Raw genomic sequence first — 22,424 nt, 5'->3', positions numbered from 1 at the left:
CCCGAGGAATGACAGGGACTGGAGGAAACGCGTACATCAGTGGGAAAGACCACTCCACTATGAACGCATCCCCCAAGGCTTCTCTTGGGGGAAATTCCCGCAAGCAGAACCTCTCGCACTTACAGTTGACACTGGTGGCGAAGAGATCCACTTGTGGGGTTCTCCAAAGGGCAAATATCTCCAAAAGGACTTCCCGAGCCAACTCCCACTCGTGAGAGACCATGCTCTGCCTGCTCAGTGCGTCCACTGCCGCGTTTTCGTCTCCAGCCAGATGAACTTCCGAGATTGAGATTTCCTGTTGGATGGCCCAGAACCAGAGCTGCATCACCTCCCTGCACAACGGGAGTGACCCTGCCCCCCCTTTTTGTTGAGGTAATGCATGGCCACTGTGTTGTCCACCATAATCAGGACAGTCTTCCCCCACACAGATAGCAGAAAAGCCTTCAGGGCCAGCCTGATGGCTCTCAGCTCTAACAGATTGATGTGGAGTCTGGACTCCGATGGAGACCAACTGCCGCTGGCTATCAACTCGTTGGCATGAGCGCCCCATCCTGTGAGGGATGCATCCGTCACGATCATCACCTCCGGCCATGGTTGCCAAAACGGTGCCCCCTTCATCAGATTGCCTTCGTTGGCCCACCATAGAAGATCCTGGGCGACCGAGAGCGGAATCTGAACGCGATCTGACATCTTGCCGGAGAACTGCGACCACTGCATCTTGAGAGCCCACTGCTGGGATCTCATCCGCAGTCTGGCCCCTGGCACCAGATAAATGCAGCAAGCCATAAGGCCTAGCAACCTTAAGAATTTGAAAGCCGGGGAGACTGAGCATGTTGAAACTTGTCCACCATCTGCAGAATGTGATGAGCCCTCACCTGGGCAGGTAAACACTGCCCCAGGGACGTGTCGAGCACTGCTCTGATGTATTGGAGCCGCTGGGAAGGTATCAAATGCGACTTCTTTAAATTCAGGGAGAAGCCCAGCTTGTGAAGGGAATGACAGGTGATGGACAGGTGATCCAGGGCTTGCTCGGGAGAACGCGCCCTGATCAGCCAATCGTCCAGATAGGGGTAGACGTGAATCCCACCTCTCCTGAGGTACGCTGCCACAGCCACCATCAGCTTGGTGAAGACCCTCGGGCAGAGGTCAATCCGAATGGCAGGATCCGAAACTGAAAGTGCGAGTCGCAAACCTTAGGTACTTCCTGTGCTTGGGATGAATCGGCACATGAAAGTAAGCATCCTTGAGGTCCAGAGACAACAACCAATCCTGAAGTCTAAGGGCCTGGAGGACTTGAGAAAGAGTGACCATCTTGAACTTGTCCTTCCTTAGAAGCTTGTTCAACCAACTCAAGTCCATGATGGGTTTCAATCCCCAATCTTTCTTGGGGATCAAAAAATAAGGGTAATACCATCCCTTGTTCCTCTCCGCTACAGGCACCAGTTCTATGGCGCCTTTCTCCAGCAGGGATAGGATTTCCTGCGCAAGGAGCGGATCCGGACTCTTCAAAGAGAGCTTCCCCGGTCGATTGTCGTGAGGCCGCTGAAGGAAGGGAAGGCAGTAGCTGTGGGCTATGATATCCAGAACCCATACATCTGAAGTAATGGCCTGCCATTCTCCAAGATGCTGCACAAGTCTGCCTCCAACCGGCGAACCACGGGACATGGCCTCATGACTGAGCTGGAGCGGCTGCGGCAGTGCCTGAGGGCAAAAAGGCAACTGCCCGAGCGGCTTTGGCACCCCGAATACCCCATCCACCACGGGTACCTTTAAGGTGGCCCTTTTGACTGGCAGCTGCTCTCAAGCTACCAAAAGAGGAGTAGAAACAAAAGGAACCTCCTCCATTGCTGTACCCTAGGATGAAAAGGTGGAGGTTGACTTACTGCAGCGCTCAACGACTTCGCTGCAGCTTTGGCGGTCTGCAACCTCGCAAGGCTCTCGTCAGCCTTGCTGCCAAATAAATGAACGCCATCAAAGCGCATGTTCAGAAGACGGCTTGCACATCAGGAGCAAGCCCCGACTTCCGCAACCACGCAAACCTGCGTAGGATGGTGCTTGCAGCCATGGACTGGCTGACACAGTCTGCCGTGTCCAAACCTGACTGAAGGGATTTACACATAGCATCCTTGCCGTCACGCACGAGGGCTAGGAAGCCATCCCTTTCCACCCCTTAGGAATATGCTCAGCCGCTAAGGAAGCACAGTTCCAGAGTGTGTGTGTAAATCCTGCTAAGGCACATGTGGAGTTGACAGCTTTCAATGCCATGCTCCCCGAAGAAAATACCTTCCGAGCCCATCCGTCGAAGCGCTTGTCGTCCGGAGGGATGGTAGGCTACGCCTGCTGCCTCGAGGTGGCCATAGCCGCCTGAACCACCAAACTCTCAGGAGTGGGGTTAGTACACAAATAGCTGGGGTTGCTAACAGGTGGGCGGTACTTTTTTGACAAATTCTTACTGACCGCCTGTTACGCTCACCTGGCTCCCACAGGGGCGTCGGTCGGACCCGGACAGCTGTGGTCTCCACCCACGTGATGCGTAGTGCAGCGATGACTGACTGGATCTGCCCTCCTAATCTTGTCTGCTTAACCCGTAGAAATATTATCCTGCAAGTGGAGAGATGGATTTAGCCACTTGTGGATTCAAGTGATGGCACCCCCACAGGCCTCCCCAACTAATCACCTCCGAAATGCCCTCACAGCAATCTCACCTTATATTCTTGAAAGATGAGCTCTCCATTCTGCGTGGAATTGCAGGGGCGCGCCGATTCCAGTTACTTCACTGGTTTGAAGGCTTGGGAGAGTTCTGGAGAGTATTGACTCTGAGGTTCCTGGTGAGGACCAGTACGTATTAAGTTCATAGAGTTCAATATGTCCGATGTTCACTCTTGTTCCCCCCCCTTCCTTTCTTGTCTTGCAGCTGGCTTGTGAAAAGATGCTCTTGTGGCAGCTGGTGGCGCTCAGGTAAGAGTCTGTATTACCCGGCTCTGTACGGTAAATGTTGCACAAGGAAAACGTGTTGTTTTGTCTCTCTTCACAGATGCGGCACGTGCAAATATGGAGAGTCACAAAAGGATGCCTCCGGTGGTAAATCAGGTAAGTCTATGGTGGTAAGAATTATATTTGTTGGTTCCCTCGGCTCACCTTGTGGTTTTCTTTTGTCTCCTAGGTGCCGAAGTTCGGCGAAGAAATGATGGAGGCAGCGCCGACCCGAAGGATGCTGTGAAGACTGGTGAGTATGGTGCAGCGCTGCAGCTGGAGGTGCGGCGCATGCAGAAATGATGTTCTTTACAGGTCCGGAGACAAGATGGATCCAGAATCAGGTGTGGAATAGAAATAAATTTGTTTTCTAACCTTGTCCCTTTCTTCCCTCTTTGTTTTAGGAGCTCCGGATTGGAGGCGGGCGTGGCAGAAGACTGGATGCAGGGTGCACTTACGGTGAGTGTTATGCTGCTGGATGCAGAATAACGCAAAGCGTGTGTTGCTGGTCGGACGTGGTTTAAATAGCCTCAAAAGTAGTCCCAGGTAAGAAGTCCCTAGAACCACACCCGAGTAAAAAATAGTCCCTGTAGAAAAATAGTCCCTTTCAGGCTTCATGTTGGATTGGAGTCATTTGCAGCATGGTCTGCCTGAGGTAAGTAATGACTATGAGCCTGGCTCCTTAGGCGTCAGGACTGATTCCTACTACGAGCCTGGCGCCTAAGGCGCCAGGACTGAACCCAGATAGCCCCTAGCTGGGGCTGCTGAGGTTTTACTAAATGTCTAGATGCCTGTTCCCGGGGCTGATGGGCTTGGTCCGGATGCCTGGGGGTAGGCATCATGACACCGCCGGAAGCGAATCCAGGGCCTGCCAAGCCGATGACACCCTTTTTTGCAATGTAAGATGGAAGGGCAATACTGGGTCAGAGGGGGGACCTTGGTCCAAGATGCCAGTAAGGTCATCCTGAATAAAATCCTCATGAGGATTGGACCACCCCAGGTATCCCTAGACATGAGCCGCCTGTAGGAAGAGTCTGCATGAGCCCCCGGCTGAGGCCTACCAAACTCAACCTCCGGAGAAGTATCCAGGCCACTGGCATCATGGAGGGACTGCCGCAACTCCTCCAATGGATTGTCACCCAACAATCCCAGAGCCTCCTCCTGAGAAACAGGATCTTCAACGTCTGACCTTTCTTCCTCTTCAAAAATGTCAGGCAAAGGTCCTGAAAACCAAGCCACAGTGACAGAAGAGTGCCTGGGGTCTAATACAGTCCTCCTAGACATAGAGGAAGCCCCATGAAACTCCTCAGCCACATTACGCCCAAAAAGCACAGAGGGCGCCGAAGGCCAAGACGCCGATGGTGCTGAGGGCCTCAACGCCAAAAGGCATCAACGCCGTGGGCATCGAGAACATCGACGTTGAGACCAGCAGGGCTTCGACGCCAGAATCCACGCCACAGGTGTCGACGTCGAGAACTTCGGCGTCGACGCCTCCACAGGTGTGGGCTGATAGGACGGCAAAGCATCGTCTGAGTCCGACTGGGCCGGCACCGAACAAATCGACTCCTGCGTCGGTACCTCCACAGGCTGCAACGGTCTCGCAGGGGATGCTCTTGTCTGCATGGGACCTCAAGGGCTTCCGGTGCGAGTCGTGGCGCGAGCCCGAGCCCGAAGGCGTGCGAGCCGCAAATTGAGAACGTTCTCTGCCTGCTTCGCGAGAAGGCGCGACAGGAACTGTGCCTTGCAACTGGAAATCGCCATCATTTGCTCTTTAAAAGCCGCCCACTCCTCCAGAGTCGAGGACTTCGTGGGACAGTCTACCTTACGCACGGCGCCATCCTCCGAAGAGGACGGGGAAGGCGACCGGTGCCGGTGCTTCCGAGAGTGCCCCGAGGACCTGGAATGGCAGGAACCACTCCGGGACCGAGAAGCTTGAGCTTCCTCCCGACGCGGAGAGTCGCCCCTTGAAACATCGGTGGAAACCCTAGACTTCGATCCAGACTTGCAGGACTTCGAGGGCTTACCTGCATGGAGCTTCCCCTTCCTTTCACGCAAGGCCTTGTATGTTAGAGACTGGCATTTGAAGCAGTCCTCGGTGTCGTGCGAGTCACCCAAGCACCATAAGCAAATACGGTGCAGATCGGTCAACGACATCTTGGCCTTGCAGTCCCGGCAAGTCTTGAACCCGGACCTAGCAGTCGGAGGGGTCAAAGAAATAGACATCATAAGAGATCGATAAATCCACGAGGCGCGCCGAGTTTCACAAAGCTATACATGTTCGCTGTCAGAAAAACGGAACTGAGGCAACGGGCGCTGTGCGTCCTATATACATCCGGTGACATCGACCCTCGACGGAGGCCCTCGAGGGACATCGGCTCGACGCCATCGACACAAGACGCCCTCTGCTGAAAAGTTTACAAAGTGCACAGCTGTGGACATTACATGTCATAGATGTGGAATACGTCGGAGGACACAATCCCTTCGAAAAGGTGTAAATAGGAGGTTGCAAAAAGATGAGTCAGTTGGCCCAAATTTCATTCAAGTCAGATGTCTAGTTTGGTAGCACATAGATCTCAATAGCAATGCCATTAACCACTGGGAGAAGTCTACCAAAAAATGTAGTGGAATTGCGCCCCAGCGGGGGACAAAATAGGCAGGACGGGAGCAATTTGCAAAACATTTCTCAAGGTTTGCAGCCATGCTGGTGAACAGCCAATTAAGTTGAAACAGATTTCAGTTTAGCTGTAATTGCTATCTGATCCAGAATGGTGCAAAAGGTTGCACAAAGTAGTGGAAAGCCGCTCCCGGCGGTTCCCACTCACTTCGACCACTGCCATTAACCCACTGAGCTATGTGTAATTTCAGTGTACCAGCAACAGCGTACAACACATGCATACCTATTATATGGGAGAAGGCAAAGAATTCCTTGCTTCATTTTCATAAAGACTATCTTGACACATTTCCTTTCCGCTTGTAACCATTGGTACTTTGTCAAGTATTGCTTGTATGAAAACGCAAAGGGGCTAAACATACACTTTAGTGTTAAAAGGCAAAACGCACAAAAAACGCATTTCCTTTAATGCAATTGTGTTTTCAAACACCAAACACAGCAGCAGCAACTAAATCTATGAAGGATCAGGGGACATCACTTCTGCAACCTTTCTCAGAGCAAAGTATCTGAGCACCACATAATGATGTAAGCCTGCTCCAATGCATAGTAACTGCATTCAATACACAACAGCTGTCTTAAAAAGGGGCATATGCGGACCATAGGCAGGGCTTGGCCGCAGTACTCTGCTTCTGTGTTGGATTCGAACATTGAACTGCTTTGAACTGCTGCATAAACCATAAGGCGTTTGGAGCAAGCCCACGCCTCTTGTAACGTGCAGTGTGGGAGTGCCCATTTAACCTTGCGTCCGCACGCACCTAAGCAAGTCCCTGAAAGTCCCGCTTGGCCGCGGTATTCTGCTTCCGTGTTGGACTCGAACATTGAACTGCTTTGAACTGCATAAACCATAAGGTGAACTTTGGATGTGGATTTTATATCAGCACTTCTGTCACGTTATTTTTATTTATACTCTTTTTTGCTTTGTTTGTTTAGGCGTTTGGAGCAAGCCCACGCCTCTTGTAACGTGCAGTGTGGGAGTGCCTATTTAACCTTGCATGCGCGCAGACCGCCCGCACGCACTCAAACAACTCCCTGAAAGTCCTGCTTTGCCGCTTTGCCACGCTTGTCGCGGCTTGGAAAGGCCCGGGGCTTTAATTTGCTACTTGCTTTGTTTTAAATAAATCTGAGTTTCTTCTAAAATCCGCTAGAGGTACGATTACTCTAACTTCAGGCATGCCTCCAGATTGTTTTATGGTCACTCTTTCAGACCCATCAGCCGGTCTAGTGACTCCAGTTCAATCAAGGAAAAGAACATGGAGTGATGCTACTCCTTTTCCCAAAATGCCCAGATCACGCACAAAAACAATTGGTCATCCTGGGAAACATCCGGACATTTGCTCTTTATACAAAGATTTGCCAGAGACATCAACGCCAGTAAGAGGCGCTAGGACTCCGACTCTGCCGAGTTCTATGTATATGGCCAGACTATCAATCGCAGAAAATGGTTAAAAAAAACCAACAGCACTTCATACTGGTGTTTCGCCTTTAGAACATCACACTTAATCTTTGGCTCCACGGAAGCTCCAAGTAGTAAGTGATATCAAAACTGTTTCTAATCCACCTACAAATGAACAAAATGTTTCTGTCTGATTGTGTTTTACTGTGCAATGTGATGACTGCACCAGTCTCTGTAACTATGAATAAGGCACAATCTGTCGCAGAGACAGATCCTGCTGAAATTAATATTGATTTAAACAATTCATGTTTTTCTTCCCATACGTTACATAAAAAGCTATCTGGCACACCTGAAATGTATCCGAGCATTAGCAAATCGTCTGTTTTAGAACTTTCATTTGCAGCTCCAACGCCACGGAATACTCATCAGGGTGTATCCAGTGTGAATTCTATCAATGTTGAACCGGTCAATGTATTGATTGAGATTGCCTTAAATTCGATGAACTTGACCATACAATCTTTGGCCAAGCTTTTTGAATCTTTGCATCTTAAATTGTCTTTACAAAGTAAACAAATTGATCAGATTCTTATTTGGCAACAAATGGTGTCTAAAAACACACGTGCCACAAAAGAATTGAAAACTAAAACAAATGATGTTACACAAGTAACAACAAGTATTGCCACTCAAACTGAAGTATAAAGAACAGAAGGTTCTATGAAAGAGCAACTTACATCATCAATTCCTCATTTTGTAGAAATGATAACTGATACGAGTCACGGGATCTCAGAAATAGGAACTCAAAAAAGAACTGAAGAAACCTTGAACTCTGATGTCCCTTTACCAAATAAACCTTTATATTCACTGTTTTCAGTAGCTAACTCTCAAACTGATGCGGTTAAAACCAACAAAAAAGTAACTTTTGCTTTGGGAAAAATATAAAAATATCAAAAATGTCAAAGCTACTTCCTCCACGCAAACTAAGCAATTCATTAAAGCAATACACCAATCATGTCCTGTAACTTTGAAAAAATCTCAAGAAATCACAAAGAAATATCAGCATCAAGCGTATTTAAAGAAAGTCGGTATACTGCACTCAATGACAAGATCTAATCTATCTTACAAACCACTTGATGATTTAATAGAAGCAGCTTCGACTCCTTTACCTAGCAAACCAAACCAAACCAAACCAAATGACAACTGAGAAATCGAATGACACAAACTACAAGCCTCTCAGGATCTTGATGCAAAAGTGAAATTTGATAATCATCGAAGAGAGATTCGACGTGCAGTTGATGACCATATGGCAACACAACCAACTCAGTCTTTCCCCTTAAAACATGCAAATTAGCAGAATTTACAAACAACTGAACAACCTAATTTAGAACAAAATGGTCATATTGAAAGAAAAACCTTGAAAATACAAACCCAAGCTTCCCTATCAAATGACACTGCAATCAACTTTAAAAAATCACAAGAAGCACAAAATGTGTCATCATCTGCAGTGCTTAGCGTACTAGAACCTCAACTTAAACAATTAATAACAACTATTTTGCAAGCTTTGCAAAATAGACCAGAGGCAATCTCTCAGCTAAATAAAATATTGCCAGTCCCAATAAAGGAAAATAGGACAAATAACTTGAGAGTTAAACAACCAGCCAATTTTTCTTTACTACGAAAGTGTTGCCGTTCACCTGCTATCCAATACATCTTGAATTGGAAATCGGCTCTGGAAATTTTCTCTGAAATCCCTGCTTTGGATGACATAAATTCAAGTGATATTGAACAAGTGGAGTTTCTTGCAAATGGAAACAGAACTTCGGTTAGACTGTGGATTAACTCACGAGTAATTTTGAATATGATATGGGCCGTGAAATCTCAATTAAATTACTTAGGATTTGTTCTTTTGCAAGAATTACCCAATTTACAACATCCAAAGGATACATTTGCAAACCCTTCTGCCAGTTTTATGAATTTCGGCAACCAAACCCCTAACAAAACCTGTGCTTGTAATCAGCAATGTAGTCAGCCTTAGCTGTCCCATCAGAAGGATGATTGGCTTTAATTACTTAGCTGGAACTCGCAAGGTTTTAGACATCTTCTGAATAATCCAACAGAGTTAAATATGCATGATATAATCATGCTTCAGGAAACCTGGCTCACAGTTCTTCCTTCATGGAACAATTATGACCTCCAACTAGTTCCAGCTATAAAGGCTTCTCGTGGGAGGCCCATGTCAGGGCTATTAATTGCCACTAAGCAAAGTTCCCATATAAAAACTGAATCTTGGCCTTCGCCGAACCCGTACATGCAGATGATCATATTACACCACAATATGAAATCCTATGCCTTAATAAATCTGTATTGGAATCCTGAGGGAATCTCCGATGAGCAATCCTAGAATATATTGCATATCTTTTGGACCTTATCTCACTAGATCATTGCATCCATTACACAATTCTAGCAGGAGATTTCAACCTTCATTGCTTTGACAAAAAACAATCTCATCAGCGAAATCTCTTGGCAAAATGGCTGAATCTGTCTAAGGAGAGAAATCTACTTGTAAGAGAAATCTATTTGTAGTTAACAGCTCTTTTCCCTCTGATTTTCCACCAAGACCAACTTGGCAAAGAGGGGAGATTGCCGGAACTATAGACTATATTTATGTTGACAGAAATTGTATGTCTCAAATTACTGTTTTTCAAGTAAATCTTACTGATTTGAGTGATCACAATATGTTGCTCATGAAATGGGAATCCCCAAATTTTATGGGGCGTGTGCAATCTGATCACATTCAGGGCAACATATCTGTAAATACAGCCCACAACAGATTATTTTGGACTGACACGTCTTTGAAGAATTTTTGTGATTATTATGCTTTACAAATAAAACAAGCAAGTTGTCATTTAGAACTGAAAGAAATAATCTATGCCGATACAATGCAGTTGTTTCAAGCAAACTCTATACGGCAGACAACAAAGAAAAAGCCCACTTTTCACACCTTTAACAGTGAAGTTAAAGCTAAGAAAACACAAGTTCGTCAGGAAAGACGACTAGCTTTAACATTACCATTAGCTCTACGGGTTTCTGCTTTAAGACATATTAAAACCAAGTACAAAAACTGGCTGCGAGGCAGAAAATCTGAACTTTATCAACTTGATGGAGCTATCATGTTGCGTACTTTATCTAATAAGAACATATCACAGATTTGGTCAATATTAAACCAGTCTACGGCTGGAAATCAGGTTGCCATTCAATCCAATTGTGTAAATGAGCAAACTTGGGTTGACTATTTCGGTAGTATTTATACACAACCAATTGAAAAAAAAGGAGATTCTACTTCTACTCAAATTGGAGCTTGCTTTCTAGATTTTGACAGAGATGACATTTTACACTTCATACATAAATCCAGTAAATCGATAGCCCCTGGCCCAGATGGGCTTTTGATTTTAATTTTGAAACAACAACCAGAGTTGTGGGCCGATATATTGTGTACCATGTTTAACAACATAAATCAAACACAAGCTATTCCTGAGTCATGGACACGTTCAATTACCATACCAATATATAAAAAGGGTGATCGCAATAATCCAACAAGTTATCGACCGATATCTTTGCTTGACACGCCAAGCAAAGTTTTTGCTCGTATTATATTGTATAAATTTAACAACTGGTCAGCAAGAACTTGTAGACGTGACCCTTTTCAATCAGGTTTTGTATCTGGTTTAGACACCACACCGAACATGATAACTCTAAATATGCTGAAATCACAAAGTGCCATTTAAAATCAACCACTCTATATGGCCTTTGTTAATTTCAAAATGGCTTTCGATTCCATAGACAGGAAAATAATATATGACAAACTCTCTCGACATGGCTGTCCCCCCTCTTTAATTGTCTTGATTCAACACTTACATTTTAACAACTCTATGCAAGTGCGTTTAAATACAGAAGGTTTATTGTCCCAGCCTTTTACAACAACTCGGGGCCTAGAACAAGGTTGCAAGTTTGCCCCCAACTCTCTGCATGGAGAAGCGTCTGACTCTCAGAGTTGGAGGTGGATGAGAAGAGAGCTTGAGAAGGAAGATGTTTTGGAAGAGAACGTTGGAGGCAGAGCAGTCTCAGGCCTCAGAAAACCTTGTGGATGATGCAAGGGGTGGGGGGGTCTTCAACTTGATCCTTGCCGTCACAGGGAACCAGTGAAGATATTTCAGAGCTGGAGATATACGATCTCTGGGCTTTAGGCCAAGGACAAGTCTTGCAGTCCTGTTCTGGATAAGTTGTAAGGGTCAAAGAGTAGAGGAAGGAAGATTTAGAAAGAGGTTGTTGCAATAGTCCAATATAGAGAGGACCAGATCTCTAGAGACAGTGAGCTTCTGGGGGAAAGTTAGAAAAGGAACAATACTTCTGAGGAGGTGCATCTCATAGTTTGACTTCTTAGAGACATCAGAGATGTGAGGAGAGAAGAAGAGGGTGGAGTCGAAGATGACGCCACAGTTCTTAGCCGAGCAGGAAGAGGGCCCAGAGTGGGCAGTCAGAGAGAGAGGAAAGGAGGAAGCGGGTGTCCAAATGAGGAGGATCTCAGTCTTACTGGCATTAAGGCAGAGATCATTGGTGACACACCATTACTAAATTACGGCCAGACAGTCGGGTATGAGAAAAGAAGCAGAGGTGACTGAGGGGAGCATGAAAGAGAGCCGAGTGTCATCCCCATAACATTGAAAATTGGAGAAGAACCTAGCAGTGCGCTGGGCAAGAGGTGCCAGGTATTGCTTGAAGATCCAGGGAGAGAGGTTAGAACCCTGGGGAACACCACAAGTGGAGAGAGAGCTAGAAGAGAGGAAAGACCCTAGCTGGACCTGAGAGTTTCAGTCAGTGAGAAAGGAGGTCAACCAGGCCCGGGCCTGATCAGTTATACAAAATTTGCCACAGAGGCATTTGAGCAGGATGGCATGGTTGACCATGTCAAAAGCAGAGGATATGTCGAGGAGAATGAAAGAAGGGAGATAAGAGTTAAGATTGGAGAGCAAGTCTTCACGGGTGTTCAGGAGAGCAGTTTCCATGCTTCTGGCAGCTCTGGAGCCAGACTGGTGGTCATGGAGGCAACCAACAGATTCTGTATGTAGATTAAGCTGGGAGACGGCCAGCTATTCCAAGAGTTTGCCCAGGAAAGGAGTGATGGAGATCAGGCAATAGTTAGCCGGAGAGGAAGGATCAACCAAGGGCTTCTTTAGAAAGGGGTGCACAACAGAGTGCTTAAGGGGGAGGGGAAAGTTCTGGTGTAAAAGGAGTGATTGCAGACATCAGCCAATGGCTGGAGCAAGGGTGTTGATGTGGTCCTTGATGGTTCTGGATGAGCACGGGAGAACCTGCTTTGACGAGACATTCATAGATCAGACTGGTCTAGAAACATTGTCAGGGGTGAACAGGAGGAGGAGAGATGGCCTCAGATGGGAGAGGAGTGGGAGAGGAGGAGAAGAGGTAGAGGAAGAGAGGATGGACAGGATGTCCTGAGTTTTAATAGTGAAATGAAAGGCCAAGGCCGTGCAGAGGGCCTGGGAGGGAACAGGCGAGGTAGAGATTGCAGCAGGATTAGCCAGCTCCTTACAGATTTTGAAAAGTTTGGCCGAATTGTTAGATGCTGCAGATATGTAGGCTCTCCTCTTAGAGACATTTGCAAAGTCAGACACATTTGCTTTGACAATACTTGTTATTGTAGATTTGCAATTGATAAAAATTCCCAATGCTATCACTTCATAACATCTGCCAGACTGCCAAGCTCCCGGTTTGCTCTGCAGTCTTGTCTTAATTTCTCTCGCCATCACCCATCATACATGCTCCAGAAATCATCCAGGTCCCAGGTCTGGATCCCCATAAAACCTTGTTTGGATTAGACATTTATTGCTTTCTTCGTCTAAATCATATTTTTTCCCACAAAAGATGGTTTGCCAATGGTTGCTCGGATAGAGTTTGGTGGGTGGGTCATGGTGCAGGTATAAATAGTCCTCATATGTTTGGTATTTTTCAGAAATAGGGAGTTTTATACCAGTTCTGCCTAATTTGGAAAGAAAAGGTTCAATACAAAGACAAAATAAATATCACAAACTGCTTTAACAAAAGGCATGCACACACAGCCCCATCTCCTATAAGCAGCTTTGTAAAATGTCATGGAAACAACTACACTATCTTCCAGAAACACTAACTTGTAAGGGAAAAAGTTCTCCTAGCATGAGATGTATTCATTCTATATAATGTATTGTCAGATGATGCAGCTCAAAGTTTTAGCACACAAGTAAAAGGAAGGATTGCTCAGGTGCAACATTTTGTCTTAGAAGCAAGACAACACAGCGCAACCCAGGTTCCAATCCCGATCCCACGGTTAGAAACCAATCGCTAGTATTAAGTGTGTTATAAAAGAATAATTAGAATTAATTATGGAACTCACACTCAATAGAAACATCATCATGGACTGGAGACACACACAAACGAAATTATAGATGTGTCAGGCTTTTCCTACGATTAGAAGATGGCCTGTGAAAATATGGCTTTAGACCTGATAAAATGCACCATTGAAAGGTATTCTCTTCATCATTGAGCAGCTGACTGTTATGGATTGGTCATTTTGTTATAATATTCTTTAAGCACACTAATCGTGCCAGTCATGAATAAAAGGCTAGTCCTAATAACAATACTAGGTAGAAAAAATGTAATGCATCACAAAAGTGGAAAAATATACCAAAGAGCTTGCAAACAGGAGGCTCCCAAAAGCAAAATGTAGTTACTCTCTCCCCATTTAACAGTTACACCAGCTTCTCCAAAATAACTCGCCATGATGCACAGTTTCTGCATCACTGAGCCAAGTGATTGACACATGCGGCCTCATTACAAGTTTGGAGGTGTGGGAAAAAAGTGTTGGTTATTCCATTACCGCCACTTTTCCCACACAGGAAAATAATTTTTGGCGGATTTACCGCCAATGGAATTACAGTGAGGTAAATCTGCCGATTTTCTTAAGAAAAGTGGTGGATTCTCCTACAGCTTGTTGCGGGAGGCAAATCCTCCACTTTACCTCCAAAATCCAGTAATTCTCTCTGCGGTAAATCTGCCAAAAACCCAATGGACTACTACGGACTCCAAAAATGGGTTATTACAATCACTTGTAACTCCAGGGGACCAAGTGACGGTAATTCTGTTTGGCGATATTTTGGCAGATTTAGCCTAGTTGTGTAAAGTGGCTGTATTCTGCATTTGGCCTATTTGCATGGGTTGGCCTCTTGCTGGTACTTTGTCTATTTGTACAAGTTAGCAATGTTTTGCATTTGGCCTAATTTATAGGTTAGCCATATGCTCCCTTCTGATCCCTGAGATGGGCTTTGTTTAACATCTATATTGTGTTGGGTCCGCTTCCGAAATGGATTGATGGGGGTAGAAACCCCCAACTAATATACTAAAAACCCACTATTCTGTATACTGAACCTCAGACACTGAACTAAAAACAACCATCCTCTGTACCACATCACAAACCACACGCACTTTACACCACCCAACATGAAACCAAACCATGCAAAATCATAACACATGATGGCTACCAATGGAAAACATACCTACGCTCAATGACCGGTTTATCTGAACTGAAGCTGCCAGCAGCACATGAAAGCTCCCTTACTCTTCTCCCACTCAATCACACTAACAACCCCTCCCAATCCCCGTTCCATTGCAGATCTACCAATGAGTGCCACGAGACCACACAAGTGGCAACAGTGTGCGGTACAAGACCCATTAACATTTACCACCAAACTTGTAATGAGGCCCATGGACCCTTCTACATTGCTGCTTCAAGTGTTTTGGCAGAGAATAGTAAGGAAAGTAGCTATGTGATCAGCAATCTGCCATTCACATGAATCACTAGCTCAACTTTGGTTGGACAAATTTTGGACATTATCAGAAAGATGGAAAAATGCAGCGTTAACTCATTAAATATTGAGATTGTCAAATAAACTGTAATGATAAACCTACCTGGTCGATGTTAGAATTACGTGGCAGGAAGTAAACAATGTTGTTGGTAATTTTCTGAGTCTGCTTAAAAACTTCAAATGTGGAAACAAGGTCAAGGATAATTCTCAGATATTCGGTAAATAAAAAGACATTTTTCCACTCATTTAGGCAGTATTAACAACCACCTTTGTGTTTTAAACCATGTGAAACAAGATGGATAACACACTACAACTAGACGTAATACGAGTAACTAACTACTATAAGTCCCTTTTGTGGATATCCCCCAGTGCATATAATGTGCATGTATATTTTATTCCTTTCTCAATATGTATTGAATTGGTAAATTGACGTTTTCTTTTTAATTTATCTTATCCAAGGAAAATAATATTTTCCAGAATTCCCTTTTTCAAGGAAAATAATAGTATTTCCTTGGTTACACCTCATCTAAAATGTTTTCAAATATTTATACAATATCCAGAAAAAGCATAGTATATGCATAAAATATTCATAATTTCTATTACCAAAATTAAGATCGCAAATGAGAACATTTGGCCTTCTCGCCACCTTGTTGCCATATAATTAGCTCATTATTTTATCTCCAACAGGTTTTACTACATACACAATGTTTTCAAATTATAAATGAGAACACTTCACCTTTCATATTATAAATGAGAACACTTTGCCAACGTGTTCTACTCTTCAGACTGGTTCAATTACAGTGTCTGTAGTGAGCTTCTACAGGGCAATTTTAAAATAGTTTCTCCATTCTAAACACTGTGAATCTACTTAATTTTCAAGTCCTTACACAGTTGGTGTTCCGAGACACAGAAAAACTAAAACCTACACGTAAAAGCAAAAAAGGGGAAACGAAAATTAATCTGGGGTTTTCTGGACTTAATTTACATATTTTCTGTAATTTGGTTTGATCATCGTGTATAGGCTACATTTTATAATACCTGCATGGGGACTGTCTTGTGCACAGTCCTATCCAAAAAACTCCAAAATGTACATACATCTCACAGTCCAAACTGTTCTTTTTATATCTCGGTTTAAGCTATTTCCATTAATTTTCTTGTATCCCTTGTCTTTCAATTTCTGTAAATTAATATAAAGTCTGTTGTCACAATCTCAACAAGTTCTATGACCTTACATTTACATAATGCATTGCTAGGTAGCAATGTTACCTTGTTCTCTTATAGGATAAACAGTAAATACTCACCTGTGCTTTCTATATTTGCATGACTTATTCTTCTTGGTTTCACCATTTTCATACATTTCTGAAAAATGTGCATAAAACCTATTGTTACACTTGAAAAGTATTATCTGTCTATATATTTACACATTATGTGTGTTACCCCCAATCACTTGCTTTCTTACTGTGAAGTTTTAAATCACAACTCAACCTTCAATACTTGGCATGATCTCCGGGTGCACACCCAGAAGATCCTGTTGGATAAAAAGGACTACAAGTCTCGGGAGAACCCAAATAACCCAAATAATCAATCAAATTGGTTTTGGGGATATGAAATCGTTCATTAATTGAAAGGTAGAAAGAAGAATTATCAACAATTATTCCCTTGAGAAAGAACTACTATAAATCACATTCACATTATTTTATTAAGCTATATTAGCTTTATAAATCTCATTAAATGAGACCACAATACATAATAATTCTTAAAAAACTAAGAAGCATATACAAATATAACTGACAAAACAAAAGCTTCTAAAATAGAAGTAAAGTTGTTAAAGTGCATCCGATATTTAAAACAAAACTACACATGAAAGGATTAATCCTTGTTGTTCTTCAGCTCTCCAAATCAATTTATCAGACTTGGCTATCACTCGAAATCATCAACTCGACATGTTTCAGTCCCCTCTATTGTTAATGGGACTTTCGTCAGGAGTATTCATGTCAAAAATAGAGTTACAATCACAAGAATCTCTTCTTTCACTGAAGCGATGTTCAAAGGTTAGAGGGTGTAACTGGGTACACCAGTGCGGTTGGTCCCTCCTGGAGTTCACTGTCCAAATTTAGACTAGTTTCTCAGTTTCTATGAGAAATGCAATTTTTCTTCAAAAGAAACCTGCATCTAGACAGGCGGGTTAATTCGAAACCATCCACTGGTATCCGGGATGGAATTGAGCCGCAGTGCATTCATTCTTATGTCGGTAAACGCCTATCAGATAGCTCACGATCAACGTGATTTCGCAGGTGGTCTGTTCGATCCACTGTTTGTGATCACTGAAAAACTGTGATTATGTTTCAACAGGATTTCACTGCTGTGTGCTGACTTCGCTGTAACACTCCAGTGGGTAAGCAGCAATCTATTGATTCTTTATTTACTCTATGTGATTTAAACACTTTAACAAGGAAGTTCTAGTCCTTTTTTTTTTCAATGGTATACAAAACGTGCCCCCGGGTTGGAATGGCATATTGTCGGGAATCTACCTTGTTCAAATGCCATTTCCCGTAATAAGCAGTTTTGTTCGCCGCGTTCACAACTCCAGCTGCGTTCCCCGTTCCTGGCGCAATATAGATTGCCATGGAAACGAGGAATGCGCACAGATAAACGCTGCGTACCCGGAAGAGTCCCATGGAAACAAAGGATATGGGCTACGTAATTCCGTAGGTCCGGAAGAGGTCCTCCAATCACGAGTCGCACCGTCACATGATTGGTTAATTGACTTATAGCCACCTCCTACCTTTTCTCCACGCTTCTGATTGAAGTTTGGACCCGCTTCGCTTTGTCCGCACTTCATTCCGGCCACCTTTTGTCTAAGTTTCTGGGTCCCACTCCCTTAGTTCTACTCTCCGCTCGAGGGTCTGTTTCCTGATTTTGGACTTCGTTTCCTCTGTTGCCTCTTTGCTCCCTGTTTTCCTGTTATTGTTAGTTAGGTTAGTTTCCCAGCCCTTTTCCCCTCTGGTCCCTTCCCAGGACTCCCTTACCTTGCTCCCTCCTCTCATCTTGTTTACCACATTCTGCTGAACACATACTGGTTGCTAGACCCGGATTGCTACTTGGACTCCAATTGCCTGATCCCTCAGTACTGTCTCTGCCTGCACAATTACCAGACCCGGATTGCTCATTGGACTCTATTTGCCTGATCCCTCAGTACGGTCTCTGCCTGCACAATTGCCAGACCCAGATTGCTCATTGGACTCCATTTGCCTGATCCCTCAGTACGGTCTCTGTCTGCACAATTGCCAGACCCGGATTGCTCATTGGACTCCAATTGCCTAATCCCTCTGTACAATCTCTGCTCATACTGTTGCCAGACTCGGACTTCACACGGGATTCCTTCGGCTTGGCGTCTGGATCTTCTACAGCATCTATCTGATTTGGAGCGTTTAAAGGATTGTGTTTTCTGTTGCTTCATCAGGGGTTCACTTGGCGTTAGGACTAGAGACGCTATGCTGCAAGTGCCATAGGCGCCCTCGTGCCGTCGGGATAGGTTTGCTTGGGGAACTAGTAGGCGTCCTTGTGCCGTCGGGAATAGTTTCCTTGGATACCGGATTCCATCCTTCTGTTGGAACAATTGGAATAACCACAAACGCTCCAGTCCCCATCTACAGCAGGAATTGGTAAGAGCTCCTTCTGTATATCTTCCTGCCTTAATCCTATATAGTTTGCTTACCTGTTCATCCTAACCTTTGTTGTATTTCGTTTTTGATCTACTGGTATCTCTTTTAGAACCAACCCTGGCTCCAGGAGACATACCAGCTACACCCAAGACTGACCTGCACTCTTCCAGAATCTTTACGGTGGGTTTTCTACAAGGCATCCCAGTTGTGCTGTTTCCTGCCTCTTGAGTCAATTGGGTGACCGTTTGTTTTGTTTCCTGCAGACAGTGATTCGGGTGGTCTCTTCCAGCTGCTCGATCTTTCTGTCTGTCTTTTATTTGAACAGCAGTGAGGTATAACGGGATGAAGAATTCGTCTACTGGTCAGCCTTCTGAAAATCATCCAGCCCGTTTTAGCACACCTTGGTGGGTATTTGGGTTTATGACACATATACAGAGTGTTTTTTTGCTTTCTAAAACACTATATTCTAACAATAAGACATTCCTCCTATTCATGTTCGTCTTCAATGTTTTTGTTTGGTTATTTTCCATTGTTACTAGAACGCACTTTGTAACTTCCATTGATTTGATTAATTTTTTTATATGTAAAGTGTTCTCATTTATATTGATTTCAAAGTCTGTCCAATGCGCATACCACTAACCAATCTCTAGCGCAAACAATTAATATAACTTGTTGATTCATCAATCTCAGAATTTAATACAATTATGATGGTATTTCATAATATTCTGGGCCTTGCCAACACGTATTTGGACCTTAACTAGCATAGCTTCATCAGGGCTAGGCTCAACAGTAATCACAACGTCCACTGTAATTCGATTCTTCTTTTAAATGACAATTAGTATTCTTCTCAAATAGGTGCATCATGCATGACCTGTTAACCAATGATCAGTTTATAGCAAGCAAACAGCATTTCTAGTGAAACTGCAGTGATCTTCGCACAGAGAATATCACTGCAATTCGTCATGAGGAGTTATTCTACTAGGAGCACCATATAGAATCTGTGGAAGCGGATTAGTGAATACATTATTAGAAAAGCTGTTTGCTTGCTATAAAATGATTATCGGTTAAGAGGAATCTGTGGAAATGGATTAGTGAAAATACTATTAGAAATGCTGTTTGAAATCAATTAGCTTCTTGTGTCAGGTTCACAGGGGACGTAGAGTCTGTTGTCGCTGGTCCATACTGCAATACCGCTCTAACTTAACGAGTAGGAGTTTTGTCGTGTAAGTAGCCAATTTATCCGGAAGTGGTTTGCGCAGAATAGTATCAGTCCCAAGGCAGCTCTTCTGTTCTCATTTATAATTTGAAAACATTGCATTTGTAGTAACATTTGTTGTAGATAAAATAACGTAACAAGGTGGGGATCATGCCAAATGTTCTCATTTGCAATCTTATTTCTGGCAATAGAAGTGATGAACATTTTCTGCATATACTAGCCTTTCATGGATACAGTTTCAACATTTCGAAAAAAATACAGAAGAGGTGTAACCAAGGAAATTCAATTATTTTCCTTGGAAAAAGGGAATTCGGGAACATATACATAATTTTCCTTTCATTAGAGTAATAAAAAGAAAATTTGAATGTACAGTTCACCAATTTAATAAAGGAATGAACAATACACATTATTTTAATTATTGCACGACTCTCAAGGTTACACAGTCAAATTTATATTTGGTTCTGCCGCAATTTTATAACATTTGAAATACTCTGAAATGTATTGGCTACTTTGTAATAATTGTTTCTAAAATAAACAAAGGAATAAAAATCTTGAATTATGCACAGCAGCGGGTCCTATGGAGCAAGTCAAAAGGGATGCAGATTTTTGTGTGCAGTCAGGCAGTCATGATAGTAAGCAATGGGTTGCATTTATCTCTGCATATCCAGTTGGTCCAAGGCATATGTGGTTTGAGGGTGGAAATGGGGAAATTAAGAACCGGATGCTTCTTCATTCGTTAAATATATAAGGTTATGATAATGGTCAAGGTAACATTTATTTTTAAGATATATGCTTTTCCCTTTTATTCTTAAAAATGGTTTATAGTAATTTGGTGGCAGGGGACAGGAGTTCTGTTTAATACGAATGACTATACTTTGGACAAAGGTTTGTGTTGATTGAATTTTATTTAAGGCTATTTAGTCACTGCACATTAATAGGCTCAATGGCGAAGGCCAGTTAGGAATGTTTTATTTTGCTTTCTTTATGCTGTAAGCTTTGAATTGATAGGCTCAAGGCAAAGATCCAAGGTTACTAGAGAATCATATATCTTGATTGAAGTTCTTTAGTTTTTTCCAATTACTGTACAGCTTCAAGTAGTGTAGATACCATTGTCGAGATTCAACGGTCTGGATAAAACCACAGATTCCTTATTCTAAGATGCTAATTTAGTAAAAGTAAGAAGCAAAAATGCAGCCAATGCCAAAATCAGAATGTGTCTAATTTCGAGAATCACTGTGCTAGAAAATTAAGTTAATGTTATTAGGTGTTCCACACCTGTAGCATATATGGAGGTTTTTATTGGCTGAACATTTCTTTCTGGAATGTAACCACATATACTACAAGAAGAGAGGACAGTCGATTGTGAAAATAAAAGGAATGCATCAGTTTGTGGACTGCAGAGTGTGATGACGTCAGACCACCACCTCGCACATCTGACCCAAAGTGTTCTCCGAAGTCTAAGGTAGCTGGCTTACCAGGGCTACAAAGCCAGGGTCACAGGCTTCCTGTAGATGGCACATGGAGGTGCTGCAAGGACACCCCCTATCCTTCACGGGGCCGTGGCAAAACTTGCGTGATGCCATATCCATCCCAAAGGAGCCCGTTATTTCAATTATCTGGACACTGGTATGTTAATGCCTATATGCAGGTCGGAGGTGTAATAAAGACTAAAATCAGATCTGCAAACTTTGTCCATCAGAACAATCGCTCCACAGCAGGCATAATACTATTATAAGAACACACTGCGCCAGAAGAACCTGATGTAACAATCTCATTAAGAAGGTCAGTCACATGTAAAGGAGGGGAGCAGTAGAACGAAAGCCATAATGAGATAATGGCACACCTTTGTGTTTTATAGAAGAGCAGACTAAGGCTAAAGCCATACGACCTTTGCTATAGCGGTGGTGGAGGAAGAAGCTCTGGTGATAGACTGCAATGTTGTGTGGGCTCCCGCCTGCGAACCTGAAGCAGTGCCCACCGATTTAAGAGCTTGCCTGTGATCCAGTGATAGGCTAGGGCAGCAAACCTGAACAACACAGGTGCCTGGGAGATGCAAGGACTCCAGCAAACCACAGGGAAACAACAGATGAGCAATTGAGGGAAAGGCATTAGCCATGCAGAAGGCAGGACGTTCGGCTGGAGACAAAATGGTCCCAGTCCATTTTACTGGCTTGTGGCAACATGGACCACTGTAAGGCAGAACGGTTTTCCCACAAAACAAATACAAATAATCCTTAGAGCTTTCACAGGTAGTCAATAACTACAGGGAGAGACTAAGGAAGGCTGGAGGGCCTAGAAAAGACAGAATCCGCATGAGAATAGTGAGGCAGGTGTCTTGGGAGAGCCAGCAGAGATCCTGTACAGAAAGCTATGTAGCCAGTGAGTCCGCAGAGTGAAAAGAAGCCAGGGACTGGAAGTAAGTGCAGGAGCAGGAGAGACAGCAAAGAGAAGGAGAAGAGAGTAAAGACAGAAGGAACTTGGGGGAGATTGGTTTAGCCAGAAGGACAGCTGCAGTAGCCACAACCTTCCAGGGGGACCAAAGAGGGGGCTAAGCCTCACAAGGATCAAAGAGTGGAGAACCCTGCAATTTCTCTAC

The 22,424-nt window shown here is 43.8% G+C and overlaps 1 protein-coding gene across 1 annotated transcript in view; it reads right to left on the bottom strand.

Annotated features, from left to right (window-relative positions):
* TGS1 (trimethylguanosine synthase 1) overlaps positions 1-22,424 on the bottom strand; it is a 1,067,587-nt gene that overhangs the window by 225,235 nt on the left and 819,928 nt on the right. The window contains exon 12 of the mRNA XM_069621061.1: positions 15,051-15,129. Within this exon, the coding sequence (XP_069477162.1) occupies positions 15,051-15,129 (79 nt within the window). The remainder of the gene's footprint in view (positions 1-15,050; positions 15,130-22,424) is intronic.

The sequence above is a fragment of the Ambystoma mexicanum genome, chromosome 5q (assembly GCF_040938575.1).
Source record: "Ambystoma mexicanum isolate Mex_15411 chromosome 5q, UKY_AmexF1_1, whole genome shotgun sequence".
Lineage (NCBI taxonomy): Eukaryota > Metazoa > Chordata > Amphibia > Caudata > Ambystomatidae > Ambystoma > Ambystoma mexicanum.
The sequence above is the reverse complement of the archived record's forward strand: the minus strand, read 5'-3'. Positions and strand labels throughout refer to the sequence as shown.